The sequence below is a fragment of the Miscanthus floridulus genome, unplaced genomic scaffold (genome assembly GCF_019320115.1).
Source record: "Miscanthus floridulus cultivar M001 unplaced genomic scaffold, ASM1932011v1 fs_526_1_2, whole genome shotgun sequence".
Classification (NCBI taxonomy): domain Eukaryota; kingdom Viridiplantae; phylum Streptophyta; class Magnoliopsida; order Poales; family Poaceae; genus Miscanthus; species Miscanthus floridulus.
Window position 1 is genome coordinate 35,311 of NW_027096887.1, and position 16,747 is coordinate 52,057.

The following is a 16,747-nucleotide window of genomic DNA, read 5'->3' on the forward strand; positions in this document are numbered from 1 at the left end:
TAGTTTAATTTTGACCAAGTTTATAGTAAATAGTATTAGCATTTGTCTTCAAATGAAATTTTATTATAAAAAGTCATCACACAGAGAATGATTACGCTGTTGCAGAACCTTAACCCACAATATATTTTGTCATGCCAATGTCCAATTACCGGGGCTAAAACTGTATATTTTCATGTTGGAATGGCTGCGTTGTAATGGCCTTAGACCGTGTTCACTATAATCTTAATTTTTTTCACAACAGGCTACTATTTGGTTTATTGCTTCGTATAGCTTTGAGCCCCTCCGCATTACAAGCCTCAAGCCTTTCGTCTCAATACTAGGACGATGAGGTACAGCTGCCTCTATGGAACTGAGAAGAGCAGGTACATCTGCCCCTATGGAACTGAGAACTTGACGATCTTGATCTCTGTCCGTTGAGATCAAGTTGTAAGTAAACACAATAATAGAAGTGCTAAAAAAGGCTTTCGTTTTTTTCTCAACACTTATCCATCTGGAACTGGAACCTGCCTTGAATGAAACATTTGATTCACTTGAACAAATGGATCCAATGAGCTCAAGTTACTCTTGCTAAGCCGCAAGGCCCAAACTGCCAAAGGTGATGCTCCATGCGAATGGGTACTTTCCACTGTAGCTGTTGTGGGTAGAATTATCCCAGTAGTTCCGTTTCACAAAGAAACAGTGTATGTTCTTGCTTACACCGCCTCTAGTAATACAGGGCATGGAGTAGCGTACAGAGCCACCCAAGCAGGATACAAGTATCAGATAGAATCCTATAATACATTAACAGTAATGAAATGATGTTGGCAACAAAGACAAACTACAAAGGATATACAGCGAGAATGGAGTCCAAAAAACAGAAAAACTTAAGGGGGAAAGGAGATTAAGTGATAGAGAATGATTTAAAATTTAAATACATCTGTGCAGGGAGCAATTCTTTCCCTTTTGAATTCTAATGACTCGATAAATAACACAACTACACAGCGATAACTAAAAACTTGTCACCTACTTAAAACACTAACTTCAATGTCATCATCGACTAAATAACAGTTGAACTCACTGCTTAATCTATACACTCTGCTACAGTAACATCCCTCGAGTTGAGCTGCTTCATTAATACCTCTGCTGTCGCCACCAGAACTCTCCTACGCATCCAGGGAAGAAATCAAATGGATTTGGAATATTACAAAATTTCACTGATCAGGAGTCTCCTAAATATTAGGTCACCAAACCAGTCCTTTCTTCCGCTTTATGTATCAAAACTCTAATCACATATGCTCTGACAACAAAATGAGCTGCAAAACAATAGAAATGGTTAATACTGATATGTGACTGCATGATAGATGTTCACTATTAAGTGCGTACATAGCACTAATGTAAAGAAATGGCAAAATCGCATACCTGTTCGGCAACCTGAACTAGTTGACTGTCACCTTGTGGAGAATCTATCAAATGATCCTGCTCCACATGATCTGGATGAAGCTTTTGCTTGTTAGTTGGACTACACAGGTCACTGCTCTCCTCAGGGACAGCACGCTGAGGGGTGCTGTCAATAGACATACCCTTGCGCTTTCTGCGATTGAATGTGTATTTGATATGTCTGGCACCTTCAGCTTGCATGGAAGCTCCAGAAGATGCCTTTGTATGTTCTTTTTTGTTCAGGGAGCTGCCAAATGAAATATCATGTTTCTCTAAAGCTTGCACAGGAAGTCCAGAAGACGCCTTCAAATTTTCTTTCTCTACGGAGCTAAGAGTCGAAGCATCAGCCTTAGGTGAAGCCAAACTGCACCTTCCATCCTCATTAACTTCTTTCAAGCTTGCAGTATTATTGTTTGGTGTTATCAGCTCCTGCTGGTCCACCACCAAGTTACCTGCATCATGTTAAGAATGTTTTGATTCAAACCACATTAAAAATTGACCAATTTTACATGAAAGGATAGAATATGCAAACAAAAAAGGCTTTCTGGACGTACCATAATCTGTAGTTTCACTTTTGGTCGACTGAAGGAACACTGAAGAGGTGATTTCAGGATCAAATTGACCATTACCAGCATCAGTCTGATGCATCAAGTTTCCAGTAGCACATTTCAAGAAAGGGCTGCTGTTTCTGGTGGGGGTATCAGAGCGATTCTCAGTCATCTCAGAGACCAATTGATTACCAGACATCCTTTTCTCACTGGTCCTAAGCTCGGTGTTAGCTGGCTCAGGAACACTTTTGGTTTCAGAAAAATCATCTTCCAAAACCCTGACAGTCTTTGTTCTTTTTCTTCTTTTCATTTGCACGCTGTTGACTGCAAGTACATCAATCAGTTCCGGGAAAGCAGTACAGCGGCTTAACTCAGCATCCCTCCTATTCATTTTCAAGTCTTCCTTCAGGTCAGTAAAGGCCTCCCCATCATGTTCAGCAGACATCTTTGGAGGTGAAAGATCCTCTTCAAGTGCCTGAAGTAGAAGCAAGCAGCCATTTCCATCAGATTCAGATCTATCAGAGAACTTATATTCCGCTTCCCCGTGCTCACTGGAATTATCATGCTTATAATTAGGCCTGCTTCTTCTGCCCCTCTTGCGCTTGAACTTACCCAGAAATTTCGTTTGAAGTATCTGTTCCATGATGGACCTTGTGTGGCATGGGTTTTTAGCAGCATTGTTCTTTCTGGCCTTTGAGCGGCTATTTAATGCAGTGGCCTGCTTCTGATTTTGCTTCAGGAATGCATCTGTACTTTGAGTCTGCTGTTTAAGTGCATGAATACGCTGTGTACACCCATTATGATAGAACTTTGGTTTCTTATTTCTTTCCATCAATGATGGCAGATCAGGGCTGCGACGATCCATGACCTCCAAGTTTTCCACTGCTTCATTCTCCTTCTCGGTTATCGGAACAAGGCAAGTGTCATCACTGTTGTCTGCTGCCTTTTTATTCTTCAAAGATACTCCTTGTTGATGCATCTTAGAACGAGGGCTGGTGTTTTTATTAGAATAAACATTATTGGATATGGGAAGGCTATTTATTCTTTCATCAGCTAAAGTTTTCCTTGTCAGATCTAATTCAGTATTTGCCCTCTGCAGCTCAACCTTAAGCGAGGCCATAGCATTTTGTGAACCATGCAATTGCTCTTCCAGTTCCTTGATCTTCTTAACATGCACCGAAGCTTCCAGTTCTTTCTCTTTTATCTGCAGAAGACACACTAACAAGTTTCAGGAACGCATTCATTACAAACAAGACAACATATAGATGAAGTTCAAAAGTAAATAACTAGACAGCTGCTGTTACACATATGAGCAATTTTTTAAAAGAAAAATAAATCAGAACAAAAAGTGAATCGCATTGACTGACCACTGGCTCAATTCATTCCATACAATCTGTTGGTGTCATAAAAAAAGAAACAAAAAACTCAAACATGGAGCCCTTGCATAACTGGCTGACCCAACTCTAGGGCAATGGAGTAGGGAAGCCAGTCATCCTACTCAAGGCCCCACACTAGGAGGGGATAAATCCCATGAATCCTTATCGAACATTTAAGGGAAAAAATATTAGTGAATAATTATACTACAGAGCTATACCTAGTAGTGAGAAGCTTTTTATAGGAGGAGATCTTAATGGGCATGTAGGTACTACAAGCGCAGGTTTCGAGGCAGTTCATGGAGGTTTTGGGTATGGTAGTAGGAATCAGGAGGGGGAGGAAGTTCTGGACTTCGCGGTAGCTTTTGACCTGATGATAGCCAACACTTTCTTTAGAAAGAGAGAATCTCATCTAGTGACCTTCAGTAGCGGACAACACTGTAGCCAGATTGACTTTGTCCTCGCAAGAAGAAAGGACAAACGAGCATGCTTGGATTGCAAGGTGATACCAGGAGAGTGTGTTGTTTCTCAACATAAGCTTTTGGTGGCAGATTTTCGTTTTCAGGTACGGGCCCGTAGGGATAAACAAGCTAAGATTGAAAGAACAAAGTGGTGGAAACTGAAAGGGGAGACGTCAGAGGTATTTAGGGAAAGGGTTATCAAAGAGGGCTCTTGGAAGGAAGAAGACGACATAAACAACATGTGGGACAAGATGGCAACCAACATTCGGAAGGTAGCCTCAGAGGTGTGTGGAGTAACCAAGGGAAGGGGACGCGAGGCTAAAGATACTTGGTGGTGGAACGAGGAAGTCCAAAGGGCTATTAAAGAGAAGAAAGAATGCTATAGACGCTTGTACCATAACAGGAGTGTGGACAACATAGAGAAGTACAAGGTGGCAAAGAAGACTGCAAAACGAGCTGTAAGTGTGGCAAAGGGTACAGCGTACGAGGATCTTTACCAACATCTGAGTACGAAGGAAGGAGAGAAGGACATTTATAGGATGGCTAGGGTTCGTGAGAGAAAGACACGGGACTTCAACCAAGTTAAGTGCATTAAGGATGAAAGGGAGCACCTCTTGGTGAAGGAGGATGAGATCCGACATCGATGGCAAGAGTATTTTGACAAATTGTTCAATGGTGAGAATATGGACACAACATTTCAGTTGGATGACTCTTTTGATGACACCAATAGGCGCTTTGTGCGGAGAATCCAAGAATCTGAGGTCAGAGAGGCGTTGAAAAGGATGAAAGGAGGTAAGGCGATGGGACCGGATGGTATCCCAATCGAGGTGTGGAGATGTCTCGGGGACATAGCTATAGTATGGCTAACCAAGCTGTTCAACCATATTTTTCGATCGAACAAGATGCCTGATGAGTGGAGGAGAAGTATATTGGTACCGATCTACAAGAATAAAGGGGATATTCAAAGTTGTACGAATTACCGGGGAATTAAGTTGATGAGCCATACTATGAAGCTATGGGAAAGAGTTATCGAGCATCGCTTGAGAGCAATAACGCGGGTCTCTATGAACCAATTTGGTTTCATGCCCGGAAGGTCAACCATGGAAGCCATTTTCTTAGTAAGACAAGTTATGGAGCGGTATAGGGAGAAGAAGAAGGATCTACACATGGTTTTTATTGACTTGGAGAAGGCTTATGATAAAATACCAAGGAATGTTATGTGGTGGGCTTTGGACAAACATAAAGTCCCAACGAAGTACGTCGGGCTCATTAAGGACATGTACAACAATGTTGTGACTAGAGTTCGAACAAGTGATGGAGACACGGATGACTTTCCGATTAGGATAGGACTACATCAAGGGTCAGCTTTGAGCCCTTATTTGTTTGCTTTAGTGATGGATGAGGTCACAAGGGACATACAAGGGGACATCCCTTGGTGTATGCTTTTCGCGGACGATGTAGTGCTAGTTGATGAAAGCCGGACAGGAGTGAACCAGAAACTGGAGTTATGGCGGGAGACTTTGGAGTCCAAAGGTTTTAGACTCAGTAGAACTAAAACTGAGTATATGAGATGTGATTTCGGCACTACTACTCGGGAGGAGGAAGATGTTAGTTTGGAAGGTCAAGTAGTGCCTAGGAAGGATACCTTTCGATATTTAGGATCAATGCTACAGAGGGACGGGGATATTGATGAAGATGTTAGCCATAGAATCAAAGCAGGGTGGATGAAGTGGCGGCAAGCGTCTGGTGTCCTATGCGACAAAAGGGTACCACAGAAGCTAAAAGGCAAGTTTTATAGGACGGCGATTAGACCTGCTATGTTGTATGGTGCAGAATGTTGGCCTACGAAAAGACGACATGTTCAACAGCTAAGTGTCGCGGAAATGCGTATGTTGCGTTGGATTTGCGGTCATACAAGAAAGGATCGAGTTCGGAATGATGATATACGTGAGAGATTAGGGGTAGCGCCAATTGAAGAAAAGCTTGTCCAACACCGGTTGAGATGGTTTGGACATGTGCAACGGAGACCTCCAGATGCACCGGTGCGTAGCGGAATCCTAAGCCAGGACAGTAACATGAAGAGAGGCAGAGGAAGACCGAAGTTGACTTGGGTAGAGGCAATAAAAGGAGACTTGAAAGGATGGAATATACCTAAAGACTTAGCCTTAGATAGGAGTGCTTGGAAGACAGCTATTCACGTGCCTGAACCTTGATTGCTTCTGATGGGTTTCAACTCTAGCCTACCCCAACTTGTTTGGGACTTAAAGGCTTTGTTGTTGTTGTTGTTGTTGTAATAATTATACTATGACACGATTGGAACATGTAACATACACACAGCCAAAAAAAATAATCACTATTTTCTTGAAAATCATATGATATGCAACACAGGAACTGGCCTAACTCGGTGTACCCACGTCCGAGTCCTCTTTGACTTGAATTTATTTCTTCTTATTTACAATGCCACTTAGTCCCTCCTAGGTTGGTTGAGTTTTCCTTATACATGCGACAAAATAGGCTGTGTTGAGGAGTTTGTAGATAGAGGCTTTTACTATCGTATTCCAAAAAACAAAAGAGCACTGACCACAGGGAGACACGTACCCCTGGTGCTGCTCCTAAGGTAGGGCGATACCGAAGGTATACACTAGTAAGAACTAAGAAATCTCAGGGAGGTACCCAAATTTGGATGTGCCTGGGTTGAGTGGTTTGAGCCTGGATGGATGGTGGATGGCTATTTAGCGCAGTCTACCAAGTGATCTATCGCTAGCTTCTTCTATTCGTATTCTGAAAAAAATTGCAGTAAACGACCTTTTGTACTTCATTCTAGACTTGTAAATTGTCTGGGTAGCTCCTTGTACAAGTCTACAAGATGATAGCACTAAACCAGCCATGGATAACGGATTTGAAGATTAGATTGGTTGAAAGCTACAGTTGCAGAGCTGTTCTCTTTTTGACAATCAAATATGCATTAGCATATTATATAATTAAAAAATACGCTTCTTAATTGATCATCCATGCTTTGAGCAGATCCAGCTATTCCTTTTCCACCTCATTTCAAAGAAAAACCGGCCAGATCATAATATTACCATATGACATGGGGAAAAAATTAACAAATTTAGCATAGGTAAGCACCATAGAAGGAGGCTAAATCAAAACATGGCACCAATGACACATCATATTATTTCTACAACGTCCTTAGAAAATAGTAGGTGGATATGAGTAATGACTTTACATTGCAAAAGACCTTATATATAAAAAATGGCGTACCCAGTGCAGAGAGCTCCCGATCTGTGCGGGGTCTGGGGAAGGGTCAGTGGCAAGCCTTACCCTCGCCTGTGCAATGCGAGGAGACCGCGACTCGAACCCGGGACCTTCCGGTCACAGGCGGTAAGACTCTACCGCTTGCACCAGGCCCGCCCTTCGCAAAAGACCTTATATATCAAATCTCAAAATTGCTAATAACTCTAGTTCAGAACATAACATACAATGAATCTGTGACTGGGACAACTAGTTCACTACAGTAACCCAATGTGTAGAGGCATCACTATCTGGATTGTAACAATCCATATGACAATTTGGCCATTACACAATGTGAATGTATTGTTTCCATGAACCTTCACAATCAAAACTGCACCAAGTCTCTGAAGGTAGCATGAAACAGCAGTGGACCCTTTCTGTAGTGGACCTGGCCATAACATTTGACAATTCCAATACTATGCATTACATGGAAATGAAGTCGACACTGAAGTTCCAAAAAATAGTCTGCTAAAATATCAAGAATCACTCTAAAATGGTCAGAGAAATATGAAATGATCATAACGATTGGTGTAAATTTAACAACAAGACCAGGGGGAACTACTGCACTGTACAATCTGCCAGAAACCAAAAACAATAGTGTGGCATGGAAATCAACCCAAAAGATAATATATTCAAGCAGCAATTTTCTACAGGACAGTTGCCCCTATGCCCCAACTCTAGGTTCCAATCAAGGAGACACCAAAGGTTGCAATTATATTTTATTTGATTCAGCATTACCCTCAAACAAGCATAAACCCATTTTTTTACCAGCAGTATTGCCAAAATCATCAGTACTGGCTAGATGTGCTATATAAGGCATACAGCATTAGACAGAAATAGCACATTCCTAACACAGGGAAAAACATCCAGACAGGTGGAAAGAAAAAAAAAGTGTATTGTCAACACAAATGCAACAAATCAGTGAAAACTCGGTAGCAAGGGCACATAAAAAAAGGGCGTACCCAGTGCAGAGAGCTCCCGCTTTGTGCGGGGTCTGGGGAAGGGTGTCAGTGGCAAGCCTTACCCTCGCCTGTGCAATGCGAGGAGACCGCGACTTGAACCCGGGACCTTCCGGTCACAGGCGGTAAGACTCTACCGTTTGCACCAGGCCCGCCCTTCCAAGGGCACATCAAAAGCCTATAATAATTAAAAACCAGTGCGTCCCAATCAGTTTAATGGTTTCAGGCTTCCAGCAACCACAGCAGCAGTGCAGCACCCTCCTCTGCGTTATCAGAATAAAAGAATAATCTGAATACCCCTTCAGATGCTTGAGGACTCCAACAACATCAACAGATTGTGCAGCATGCCCCTGCAAACTTAGAAGCACTCGAGCACAGATGCTAACACTGTAAGACAACGCACATACAGCTGGGCATTTTACACATGTTAGTATGTTAGACCCTGAATACTGGTCTACTGCACAGCCATAGTCGTGGCAAATCTGTAGTGCTACTGCGTGAAGAGTAACTAACAATCCCAAAGCATGATATCTTGTTTTTTTCAAACATATTCTGTGATTCCAAGTCTAATAACCATTCTCCCAGCCACGCACAAAAGAATGTATTACTTATTCTGGATTCTATGAATCAACCGAGGGCGTAGATACAAAGCTATCTAAGTTCTAACAATACCACTGCAAAAACAACAATGCACGATTGCAAAATCCTGAGGACGAAATCTATCATTCGTATACTACGAGCTCTAAATCCCAACATCGCAATAAGAAATTTGAACTGCACCACCAACATCCCGATAGCAGAACCAAGAAGCACAGAATCCAGAAGACGAAATCCCCATCCTACGAGCTCCAAACCCAGGTGTTACGAACGCCGAATTTGAACTGGACCACCAACACCCCGATAGCAGAAAACAGGAACACAAAATCGAGAGGACGAAATCCCTATCCTACAAACTCCACATCCCAGTCATCCGAATGCGAAATTTGAACTGGACCTTAACCACCATCATCCCTAAACACAGGAACCAGCACCACGAAACCAACAAGACGAAATCCCTATCCTACGAGCTCCAAATCCCAGTCACCCGAATTCCAAATTTGAAATGGGCCTTCACCACCATCATCCCTAAAACAGAAACCAGGGCCACGAAACCGACAAGACGAAATCCCTATCCAACGAGCTCCAAATCCCAGTCACCCGAATTCCAAATTTGAAATGGGCCTTCAACACCAACATCCGGCGAACAGAAAAAAGAATTCCGAACTCCGCCCGATACAATCAATCCCAAAACCTCCCCTAAAACGCAGAGCCTCATCCTCCAATCCAAACTGCTCGCATCGTACGCACACCAGCAAAATCCAAAAAAACAGCGAAACGATTCACGAAGCACCCAACCAAAGCGAGCGGTTCTAGCGGAGAGAGGAAGGGAGAGGCATACCCTGGCTTCCATGATGGCCTTCAGCCGCAGGAGCGCGGCGACGCCGTTCTCCTTTGCGGCCTCGAGCCCGGCCGCGAGCGCCGCCGCTCGCCGCTCCGCCGTCAGCACCCGCGCCGCCGACTCCTGCGCCATGTTGAGCATGATCCCGGCGTACGCCTTCTTCATCGCCTCCACCTGCACGAGAAAACCCCCGATCAGCTCGAACAGCGTCCGGCCACGGCGGCGGCGGGTACAGGGAGAGGAATTTCACCTGGGAGTCCGCCATTTTGGAGCGGGAAAGAGATTGGGGGAGGACAGGAGAACGGGGAGTTGGTTGTTGCTGGTGCTAGGGGGCTGTGGCAGTTGCAATAGAGGTGTGGGAAAACGGAAATGCGGAGAGGGAGGTGGGCGCGGCGCGGCAGCCGCTGCTGCGCTCGCCCGCCCTCGCCTTTTCACTGGCTGCTTGCGTCCGTTGGAGTGGAGGGGGCCTGTTTCCAATTTTTGGGGGCGGAAGCCCAACTACCCTAGTGTTCCAGTCATGGTGGAGAGAACCTTGTGGTTTGCGGAAATTGCGCAAAGGGGAGGTGTGTCATGTGTGGAGCGGGCGCACATAGGAAATGTGCCGGTGCCCAGTTATCTAAATAAGCACAACTTAGAAATCAAGTAAGCATGAAAACAAAAAAAACTTACCTAGAAGTGAATTAACACCCTTAAATTAAAGCAACTTAAAAATAAAGATTCTATTAAACTTAAGAACTTTATGTGTCATGCATGTGCTACATATGCTTCCTACATATATCTTGATTCAGAATAACAGAGGGACAGAGCTTCACCCTTGTCTATGATTTTGCATATTAGTTGATAACTGGGCTGTGGCCGGATCAGTTCTTTCCAACACTGATGCCTCCTATTTTTTTTAGGACGACGATGTCGCGGACAGCGATGACGAAGGAGATGGACCACATGAAGATGATCTGGGCTTCTTTGACATGTAGTGTTGTCTGCTTATGTTCCTTCATCGATTGTGTGTTTGGCTGTTGGCACTTGGCAGCTGGGCATGTTTTATTTTTAATTTGGACTTGTACTTGTGAGTTGAGTGTTGGACCAGTAGGTTGTCTCGTTGTCTCTTGCCTGTGACTGTGAGTGAGTCGAGTGTTGGACTTGGACCATTGCCTGTGTGTGGTTGCCTTGCCTGCATGTGAACTGTGATGTACGGCTGTGACTTGTGTGCTATGTGATTGTTGCCTCATTGCCTGTGAACTGACGAACTGTGATGTACTGTGTGTGGTTGCTTCATTCTGATTCTGTGTTGCTTTCATAGTTTCATCCGTATATGCTTCAATGCATGGTTGCAATTATTGCGTCGAGCTAAGCTGTTTTAAGTGGTTACATGTATATCGATGTTTCCGTTTTGTGTTATCGATTCCCAATCGTAATCGACACGTTCCCGATCGAAGTATTCCGTTCCCGATATCCCGTAATATCGAATTCGTTTTCCCGTCCGGCTTTCCCGTTCCCGCCACCGTTCCCGGTCATATAATGCAGGAGCGGGAATGATTACGGTGTTTTCCCGACCGTTCCCGACCGTTTTCAACCCTAGTTTTGGCAGCCTGGTTTGGAATCCTCGTAACTGAAACGATATGCATTTTGTGCAATTCTAGACCTATTTAGCGAGGCTTCTCGAGGGATTTCAGGTTTGATTTTTTTTTTTGACAAAGTTCTACTAAGCAGGCCTCGCTCGGCTTGCTGAAACTTAGCTAAAACACTGTTCTAACTGAATTGTTGTGAGAGAAAAACATTGTTCCAGCTAAAAAAAAACAAGCTAAATAATGCGGATTATAAGGTAAGTCGAGCGGAGGATAACTTATAAAACAACTTTGTGAGAGAAGCTACATAGAGAAGAGCTGTTATTTTTTTATTAGATGGGTGTAATCGTGGTAGAAGCCATCTAAGCGTGGTTTCTTCAACTTCTTTGACTTCAGAGTTGAAATCGATTGGAAAATACTCTACCAAACAGGACTTTATTTAAGGAGTAATAACGGTCGTGATATTTTTGACATTTGGAAAGTAATAAATGAGTAGAACTATTTACAACTAGTATATAAAGGCAAATTAAAACAAACAAAAAATTATTAATAAAGTTGTAGATGCTCCAAAAAGTTCAGCTTATTGCGGTTGATGGTTTTGCGGCTAATAAGTCGACTGATATTGTTTTGTTGTGAGAAAAAAAATACTATACCATGGCTGATAAGTTTAAACGAACGGAATGAAAAACCCAACTAACAATAATTTATTAGCTTGCTCCAACCAACTAATAGTAGCTAACAGAGACATTTACATTAGTAACAAACATTCTACATGCACGTACGACTATATATATATATATACCTATAAACTGAGCTATCTAGACAATTTCTCTCTTGGATAATTTAAAAAAAAAACTCGATCCGCGGTGGCTAGACAGCCCTCGGGTATTTTGGCTTAAGAAAAAGATCTTATTATAGGGGACCGTGATGCCTAAGAGGGGAGGTGAATTAGGCAACTTAAAAATCTATTCTAAACTTTGGCCTCTAATTTCACCTTAGCAAAACCTATGCAAGAAAGTAATCTATCTAAATGTGCAACTACGATTTTACTAATGTGTTGCTACCTCTACCGCAAAAGAGTCTTGCAATCTAGATTTCAACCCTATCAACTAGCCTATCAACTACGCTAGAAAAGTAAAGCACACAACCTAGGTAACAATGTAAATGCGGAAGGTAAAGATGAGGTAGAAATGCAAACTCTCGTCGACGACTCTGGTATTTTTATCGAGGTATCGAGAAGCGCTCAACCTTTTTCCTAGTCCTCGTTGGAGCCACTCGCTAGGAATCCCTCGCAAGGGCCAAGCTCCCGGTCGGGTAACTCCATGGATAGCCCCGGGCCTTCCCCACGTGCAAGTGGGTCTCCGGTGTGCCTTCCGGTAATCCTCTCCTGGACCGTTCCCTGCCGTCTTCACTATCAACCTTCCGGCAAAAACACCGTGGGCCTTATTCTCTTCGGTACATGGTGGCGGCCACACCACAAACGTGGTTGGTGTGGTCTCGCAAGACTATAAGCCCCGCCAAGAACAAATACGATGCGCGCAAGCACCTTGGGTTTAGAGGTATGCAAACCTCACTAGCAACTACACCTAAGCCTAGAGCAAGCATATTTCAGCGTGGTCTAACTAACATAAGCACTTCGCAAAGCACTTACGCTAATCACCAAGTAATCTTTAAGCTCTATGCATGTGGAGAGCACAAATGAGGTGTAACAACACCCTCCTATCTTCACTCAGCTCCCTCACTCTCCAAATGGCTGGTTGGGGCAAGTATTTATAGCCCCCAAATCGAAAATAGCCTTTGTGGCTGAGATCCTCTTCTCTGCGTTGTCACCGGACAGGGTGGTGCCAGGCACCAGACAAGGCGGTGACCGCCACGTGGACTAGCCGCTGCTCACTGACAGGCCGATCGTTGGGGGTACTGTTCACCGGGGCGGTGCACCACCACCCTGAGGGCGGTGACCAGGGCGGTGCCCAAGTCTACCTTCGCTGCTCTCTAGAATTTTAGGGTGGTGGCACTACCACCCCCTGTCTAGTGCACCGCCACCCCATGGCGGTGACTAGGGCGGTGCACACGTTGCTGTCCGATGCCCTCCTCTCCTTCTAGCTGTAGCAACCCTCTGTTTGGTGGCGCCACCACCCCTAGCAGTGCACCACCATGCTTAGGGCGGTGACCAGGGTGGTGCCCCCTCTTGCTGTTTCTTCATGTTTCTTTGTCGGGGCTTCGTCATCTTCGCGTCTTGGACTCCTTACTTCTCTTCTATGCTGTCAACAACTCCTCTAATGTTTTCTCTTGAGTGTTGATAAATTTCTTCATGTTCCAAAGTTGGTCCAAGTCCGCGTTGCATTCTATTGAACTATAAAATAGACACTAGCAAATACATTGGTCCAATTTGGTTGTGTTGATTATCAAACACCAAAATCCAAAGTAAATAGGCCTAGGGTCTATTTTCCTTACAATCTCCCAATTTTAGTGATTAATGACAACACAACCAAAGCAAGCAAATAATAATAAATGCAAAAATTTAAAAACTATCTACTTGCTAGGATGCAATGCAAAGACAAGTTTATATGATGCAAAAGGATACTACTTGTGAAAAACTTTGAAAACTTATCTTGCTCTTGCAAATGTCCCCAAAATGGCATTATGGACTTAAGCCTCCCCCTAACTCCATAATCCACTATTCTTCCTTTCTTGGACCATTACGACTTGTAAATTATTATGATTGGACTTGCTTTTGGTCCTACAAATTCTCCCCTTTGGAATCAAACACCAAAAATGAAGACATTAGTAGCACAAGGGAGGGTCAAACTTTGTGATCCTTTGTATGTGGAGTGGAATAGGTCATAAAATTTGACTCTCATATTACATAGACTAAGCTCCCCCTAAATATATGCATACATATGATGGAGGGTGAAATATAATTAGCAAATTAATGCATAAGGGAGTTTAATCTATATAATGCATGAAAAAGCATATAAATATCAAATTGAAGTCAACACAATGATATCGGTTAGGAATACCATATGTAGAAACCAATTTGATTGACACCACTTGAAATGGGTGGTGATCATTTGAAGTTTGATGCTTATCTTCGGGGACTCCATTTTTCTTGCAATAAAACTACTACACACATGATAGGCTTGAAAAGGTGTTAGTCTCAAAGCATCCAACTTGTAGAGTAACCTTGTCGGGTTCATAAACGCGGGGTCCCTCATGGACCTGCTACCCAGCAAAAGCTCGGCCCACTAGATGACGTTGCGAATGACGCGCAACTCCTGGGCTGGCCTAAATACCTAACGATAGGCCAAAAGAGGAACGGCGCCCGCTTCCAACTCTGGCCCGCCTCTCTGACCGGAAGGCCTAGCCAGGAGGAACGGTGCTCGCTTCTGACTCCGGCCCGCCTCTCCGACCAGAAGGCCTCGCTTCCGACTCTGGCCCGCCTCTCTGACCAGAAGGCCTGGCCGAGGAGGAACAACGCTCGCTTCCAACTCTGGCCCGCTTCTTCGACTGGAAGGCCTGGCTAAACGCCGCTTCTGACTCTGACCCACGTCTCTAACCGAGGATGCACCGAACCTCTGCTTACAACTCTTCTCCGACCGGCGCAGTCGAAGCCGACTAGGACCAACCGACCGGGGACGCCCGCTCGGTAAGGACCCATGAAACAGATAGAACAAGTAAGGCAGGACGGACAAGTCAAAAGCAATACCAAGGACCATACCCTATACACCTATAGGACAGTACCGACAGAACATATCAGAAGGGTGCCCTACAACCTTCCAAGCATGTCAGAACCTAAGCAGTGTTGAGGGTGCCAACGTTTGCCCTACAGTGTTGTGGGCGCCATCAATTCCCATACTAGGCGAACACGGTAAAACCCCCCACATGCCTCTAGGCACCAACAGTATGGTAGGCACTGACATATGCCATACCAGAAGAAGACGATGGAACCTCCCACATGCATCTGACATTAACAGTGTTGTGGGTGCCTACAATCATCATTGTATCTGATGGCATGGGCAACAAGACTTAATAGCATACGTAAACTCTCCCTCTCTCACTTGTAAGGTCATCCTCTTCATTTATAAAAGGGGATGCACTCTCTCCCAATGAAGAGGATCCATCAACGACAACTCCAAGGATTCGGTTCACAGATGATTCAACAACCAACGGATCACACGCACAAACATAGAGAACTCCAAGGACTCTCAAATCATTCGAACAACCAACGATGGATTCATCCTATGCTAGCTTTAGACACTCTAAAGCTACACAGAGCACATGCTCAAATACTTAGCACACGTAGGAGCTCCCGTCTCTCTTGGCCCTTCGGTCCAGAGTCTGACTGGACCTCTTGCACCCCCATCTTTCTCCCTCTCGTTTGTAACCCCACAGCAAACTTCGAGCACCTAGGCTCAGGAATAAAGTCATCGACCAATTCAAACTGGACGTAGGGCACATTGCCTGAACCAGTATAAACCCTGTGTCATTGAGTGCTAGGCCACATCCGATCACAACGTATGGCAAAACTACAAATATTTACATGTTGGTCACTTTCTGCACCGACAGTGGACGTCGTCCGTGGGGAAGACACCGTACATTCACGCTTTTGGTCATCGGATGGCCAACCTTTCCGCCACCTTCACCATGGTGGGCTCGAGTGATACGACTCGCTTTGGCTCACTGGAGTTTTCCAAACTCCCACCTGTTGGGATGTGGGTTCCACCCGTCTTTGAGCCATCCTAGACCTTCCTCTTCAGAAGCTTGGACTACATCGCTGACCGGCTTGGCGTGCTTCACCTCCGCGAGAAGGCACTTGTTCCAGCACCCGTCAGAGGAGGCGTGTCCTCCGTCGGCTTCGAGACTCCCGGCGACCTCAACAACGAGGTGCCTGCGGTTTGCTCCAAGCCCACGCTAGGCTCAAACCCAACTGTAAGTAACATACGCTTTATTATTTACTTGCTATTTACTATCTTTCACCGATTCTCTGAAGGGACCCTGTTGTCCCTACCGCGACCACCGTGCGACCAGTTCTCCAATGGCCTCGCGTCCCCCGTGGATGAGTATGCCTAGGGGCACCAAAGGATGCTGGCACTGCCCCCTCTTAGATCTAAATTCGTGGGGATGGCGAGCTATGGTCCTGACTCTTTTCATGACCTCATGGATGATGATGTTGAGAGCGATGGCTCCAGCATCGACGACATCGTGGCATCTAGCCACCCTCTATCCCATGAGTGCGCTATGGCGGATGCTCTGGGATAACCGGCGGTGGTGGAGGAGTCTCTTTAGACCCACACCCCTTTGAACCCTCACGCGGATGCCCTCGCATGTGCCTAGGAGCATGGCGAGGAGCTACGACAAAGGCGGTAGAACTAGCCGCCACCTATGTCGGTGTGCTCGGCGCACCACAATGTGCCCCGTGTGCGTAACCCGACAAGTGACGCCTGGGGTTGCGCTCGCCAGGTCTAGCGCAACATCATGGATGAGGGGAACGATCCCCCATAGTTTGCTCGGGCTGGCTAGAACATCACCGCCGCAGCGATGCTTCTGTGCGGCCTTCCCGAGCTAGACAACCCCTAGGAACTGGCGATCCACCAGAACCTCCGGGCACTAGTGGAAACCATCACCATTCATGCCACCGACTCACGTCCTCTTTTCCTACCGGGGGAATAGGGGCGCGCTAGTCCAACCATTCC

General features: G+C 45.0%; 1 protein-coding gene across 2 annotated transcripts; it reads right to left on the bottom strand.

Moving 5' to 3' along the window:
- Window positions 1-840: 840 nt before the first annotated feature.
- LOC136532112 (uncharacterized) lies at window positions 841-9,930 on the bottom strand. Of its 2 annotated transcripts, XM_066524723.1 has the most exons (5): window positions 9,740-9,930; window positions 9,490-9,663; window positions 1,971-3,168; window positions 1,399-1,868; window positions 841-1,292 (listed from the first exon to the last, which is right to left on the bottom strand). In XM_066524723.1, the coding sequence occupies exons 1-5, from the start codon at window positions 9,752-9,754 to the stop codon at window positions 1,266-1,268; spliced, it is 1,884 nt and encodes a 627-aa protein (XP_066380820.1). In that variant the 5' UTR covers window positions 9,755-9,930; the 3' UTR covers window positions 841-1,265. The 2 variants fall into 2 exon arrangements, with proteins under 2 accessions (XP_066380820.1, XP_066380821.1); XM_066524724.1 differs by lacking the exons at window positions 9,490-9,663; window positions 9,740-9,930 and adding an exon at window positions 8,055-8,177.
- Window positions 9,931-16,747: the final 6,817 nt, after the last annotated feature.

Coding starts and splice junctions, on each gene's coding strand:
- LOC136532112 (XM_066524723.1), bottom strand. Junction 1,869..1,970: donor AAGTGAAACTACAGATTATG/GTACGTCCAGAA, acceptor AACATGATGCAG/GTAACTTGGTGGTGGACCAG. Junction 1,293..1,398: donor TAGTTCAGGTTGCCGAACAG/GTATGCGATTTT, acceptor ATTGTTTTGCAG/CTCATTTTGTTGTCAGAGCA.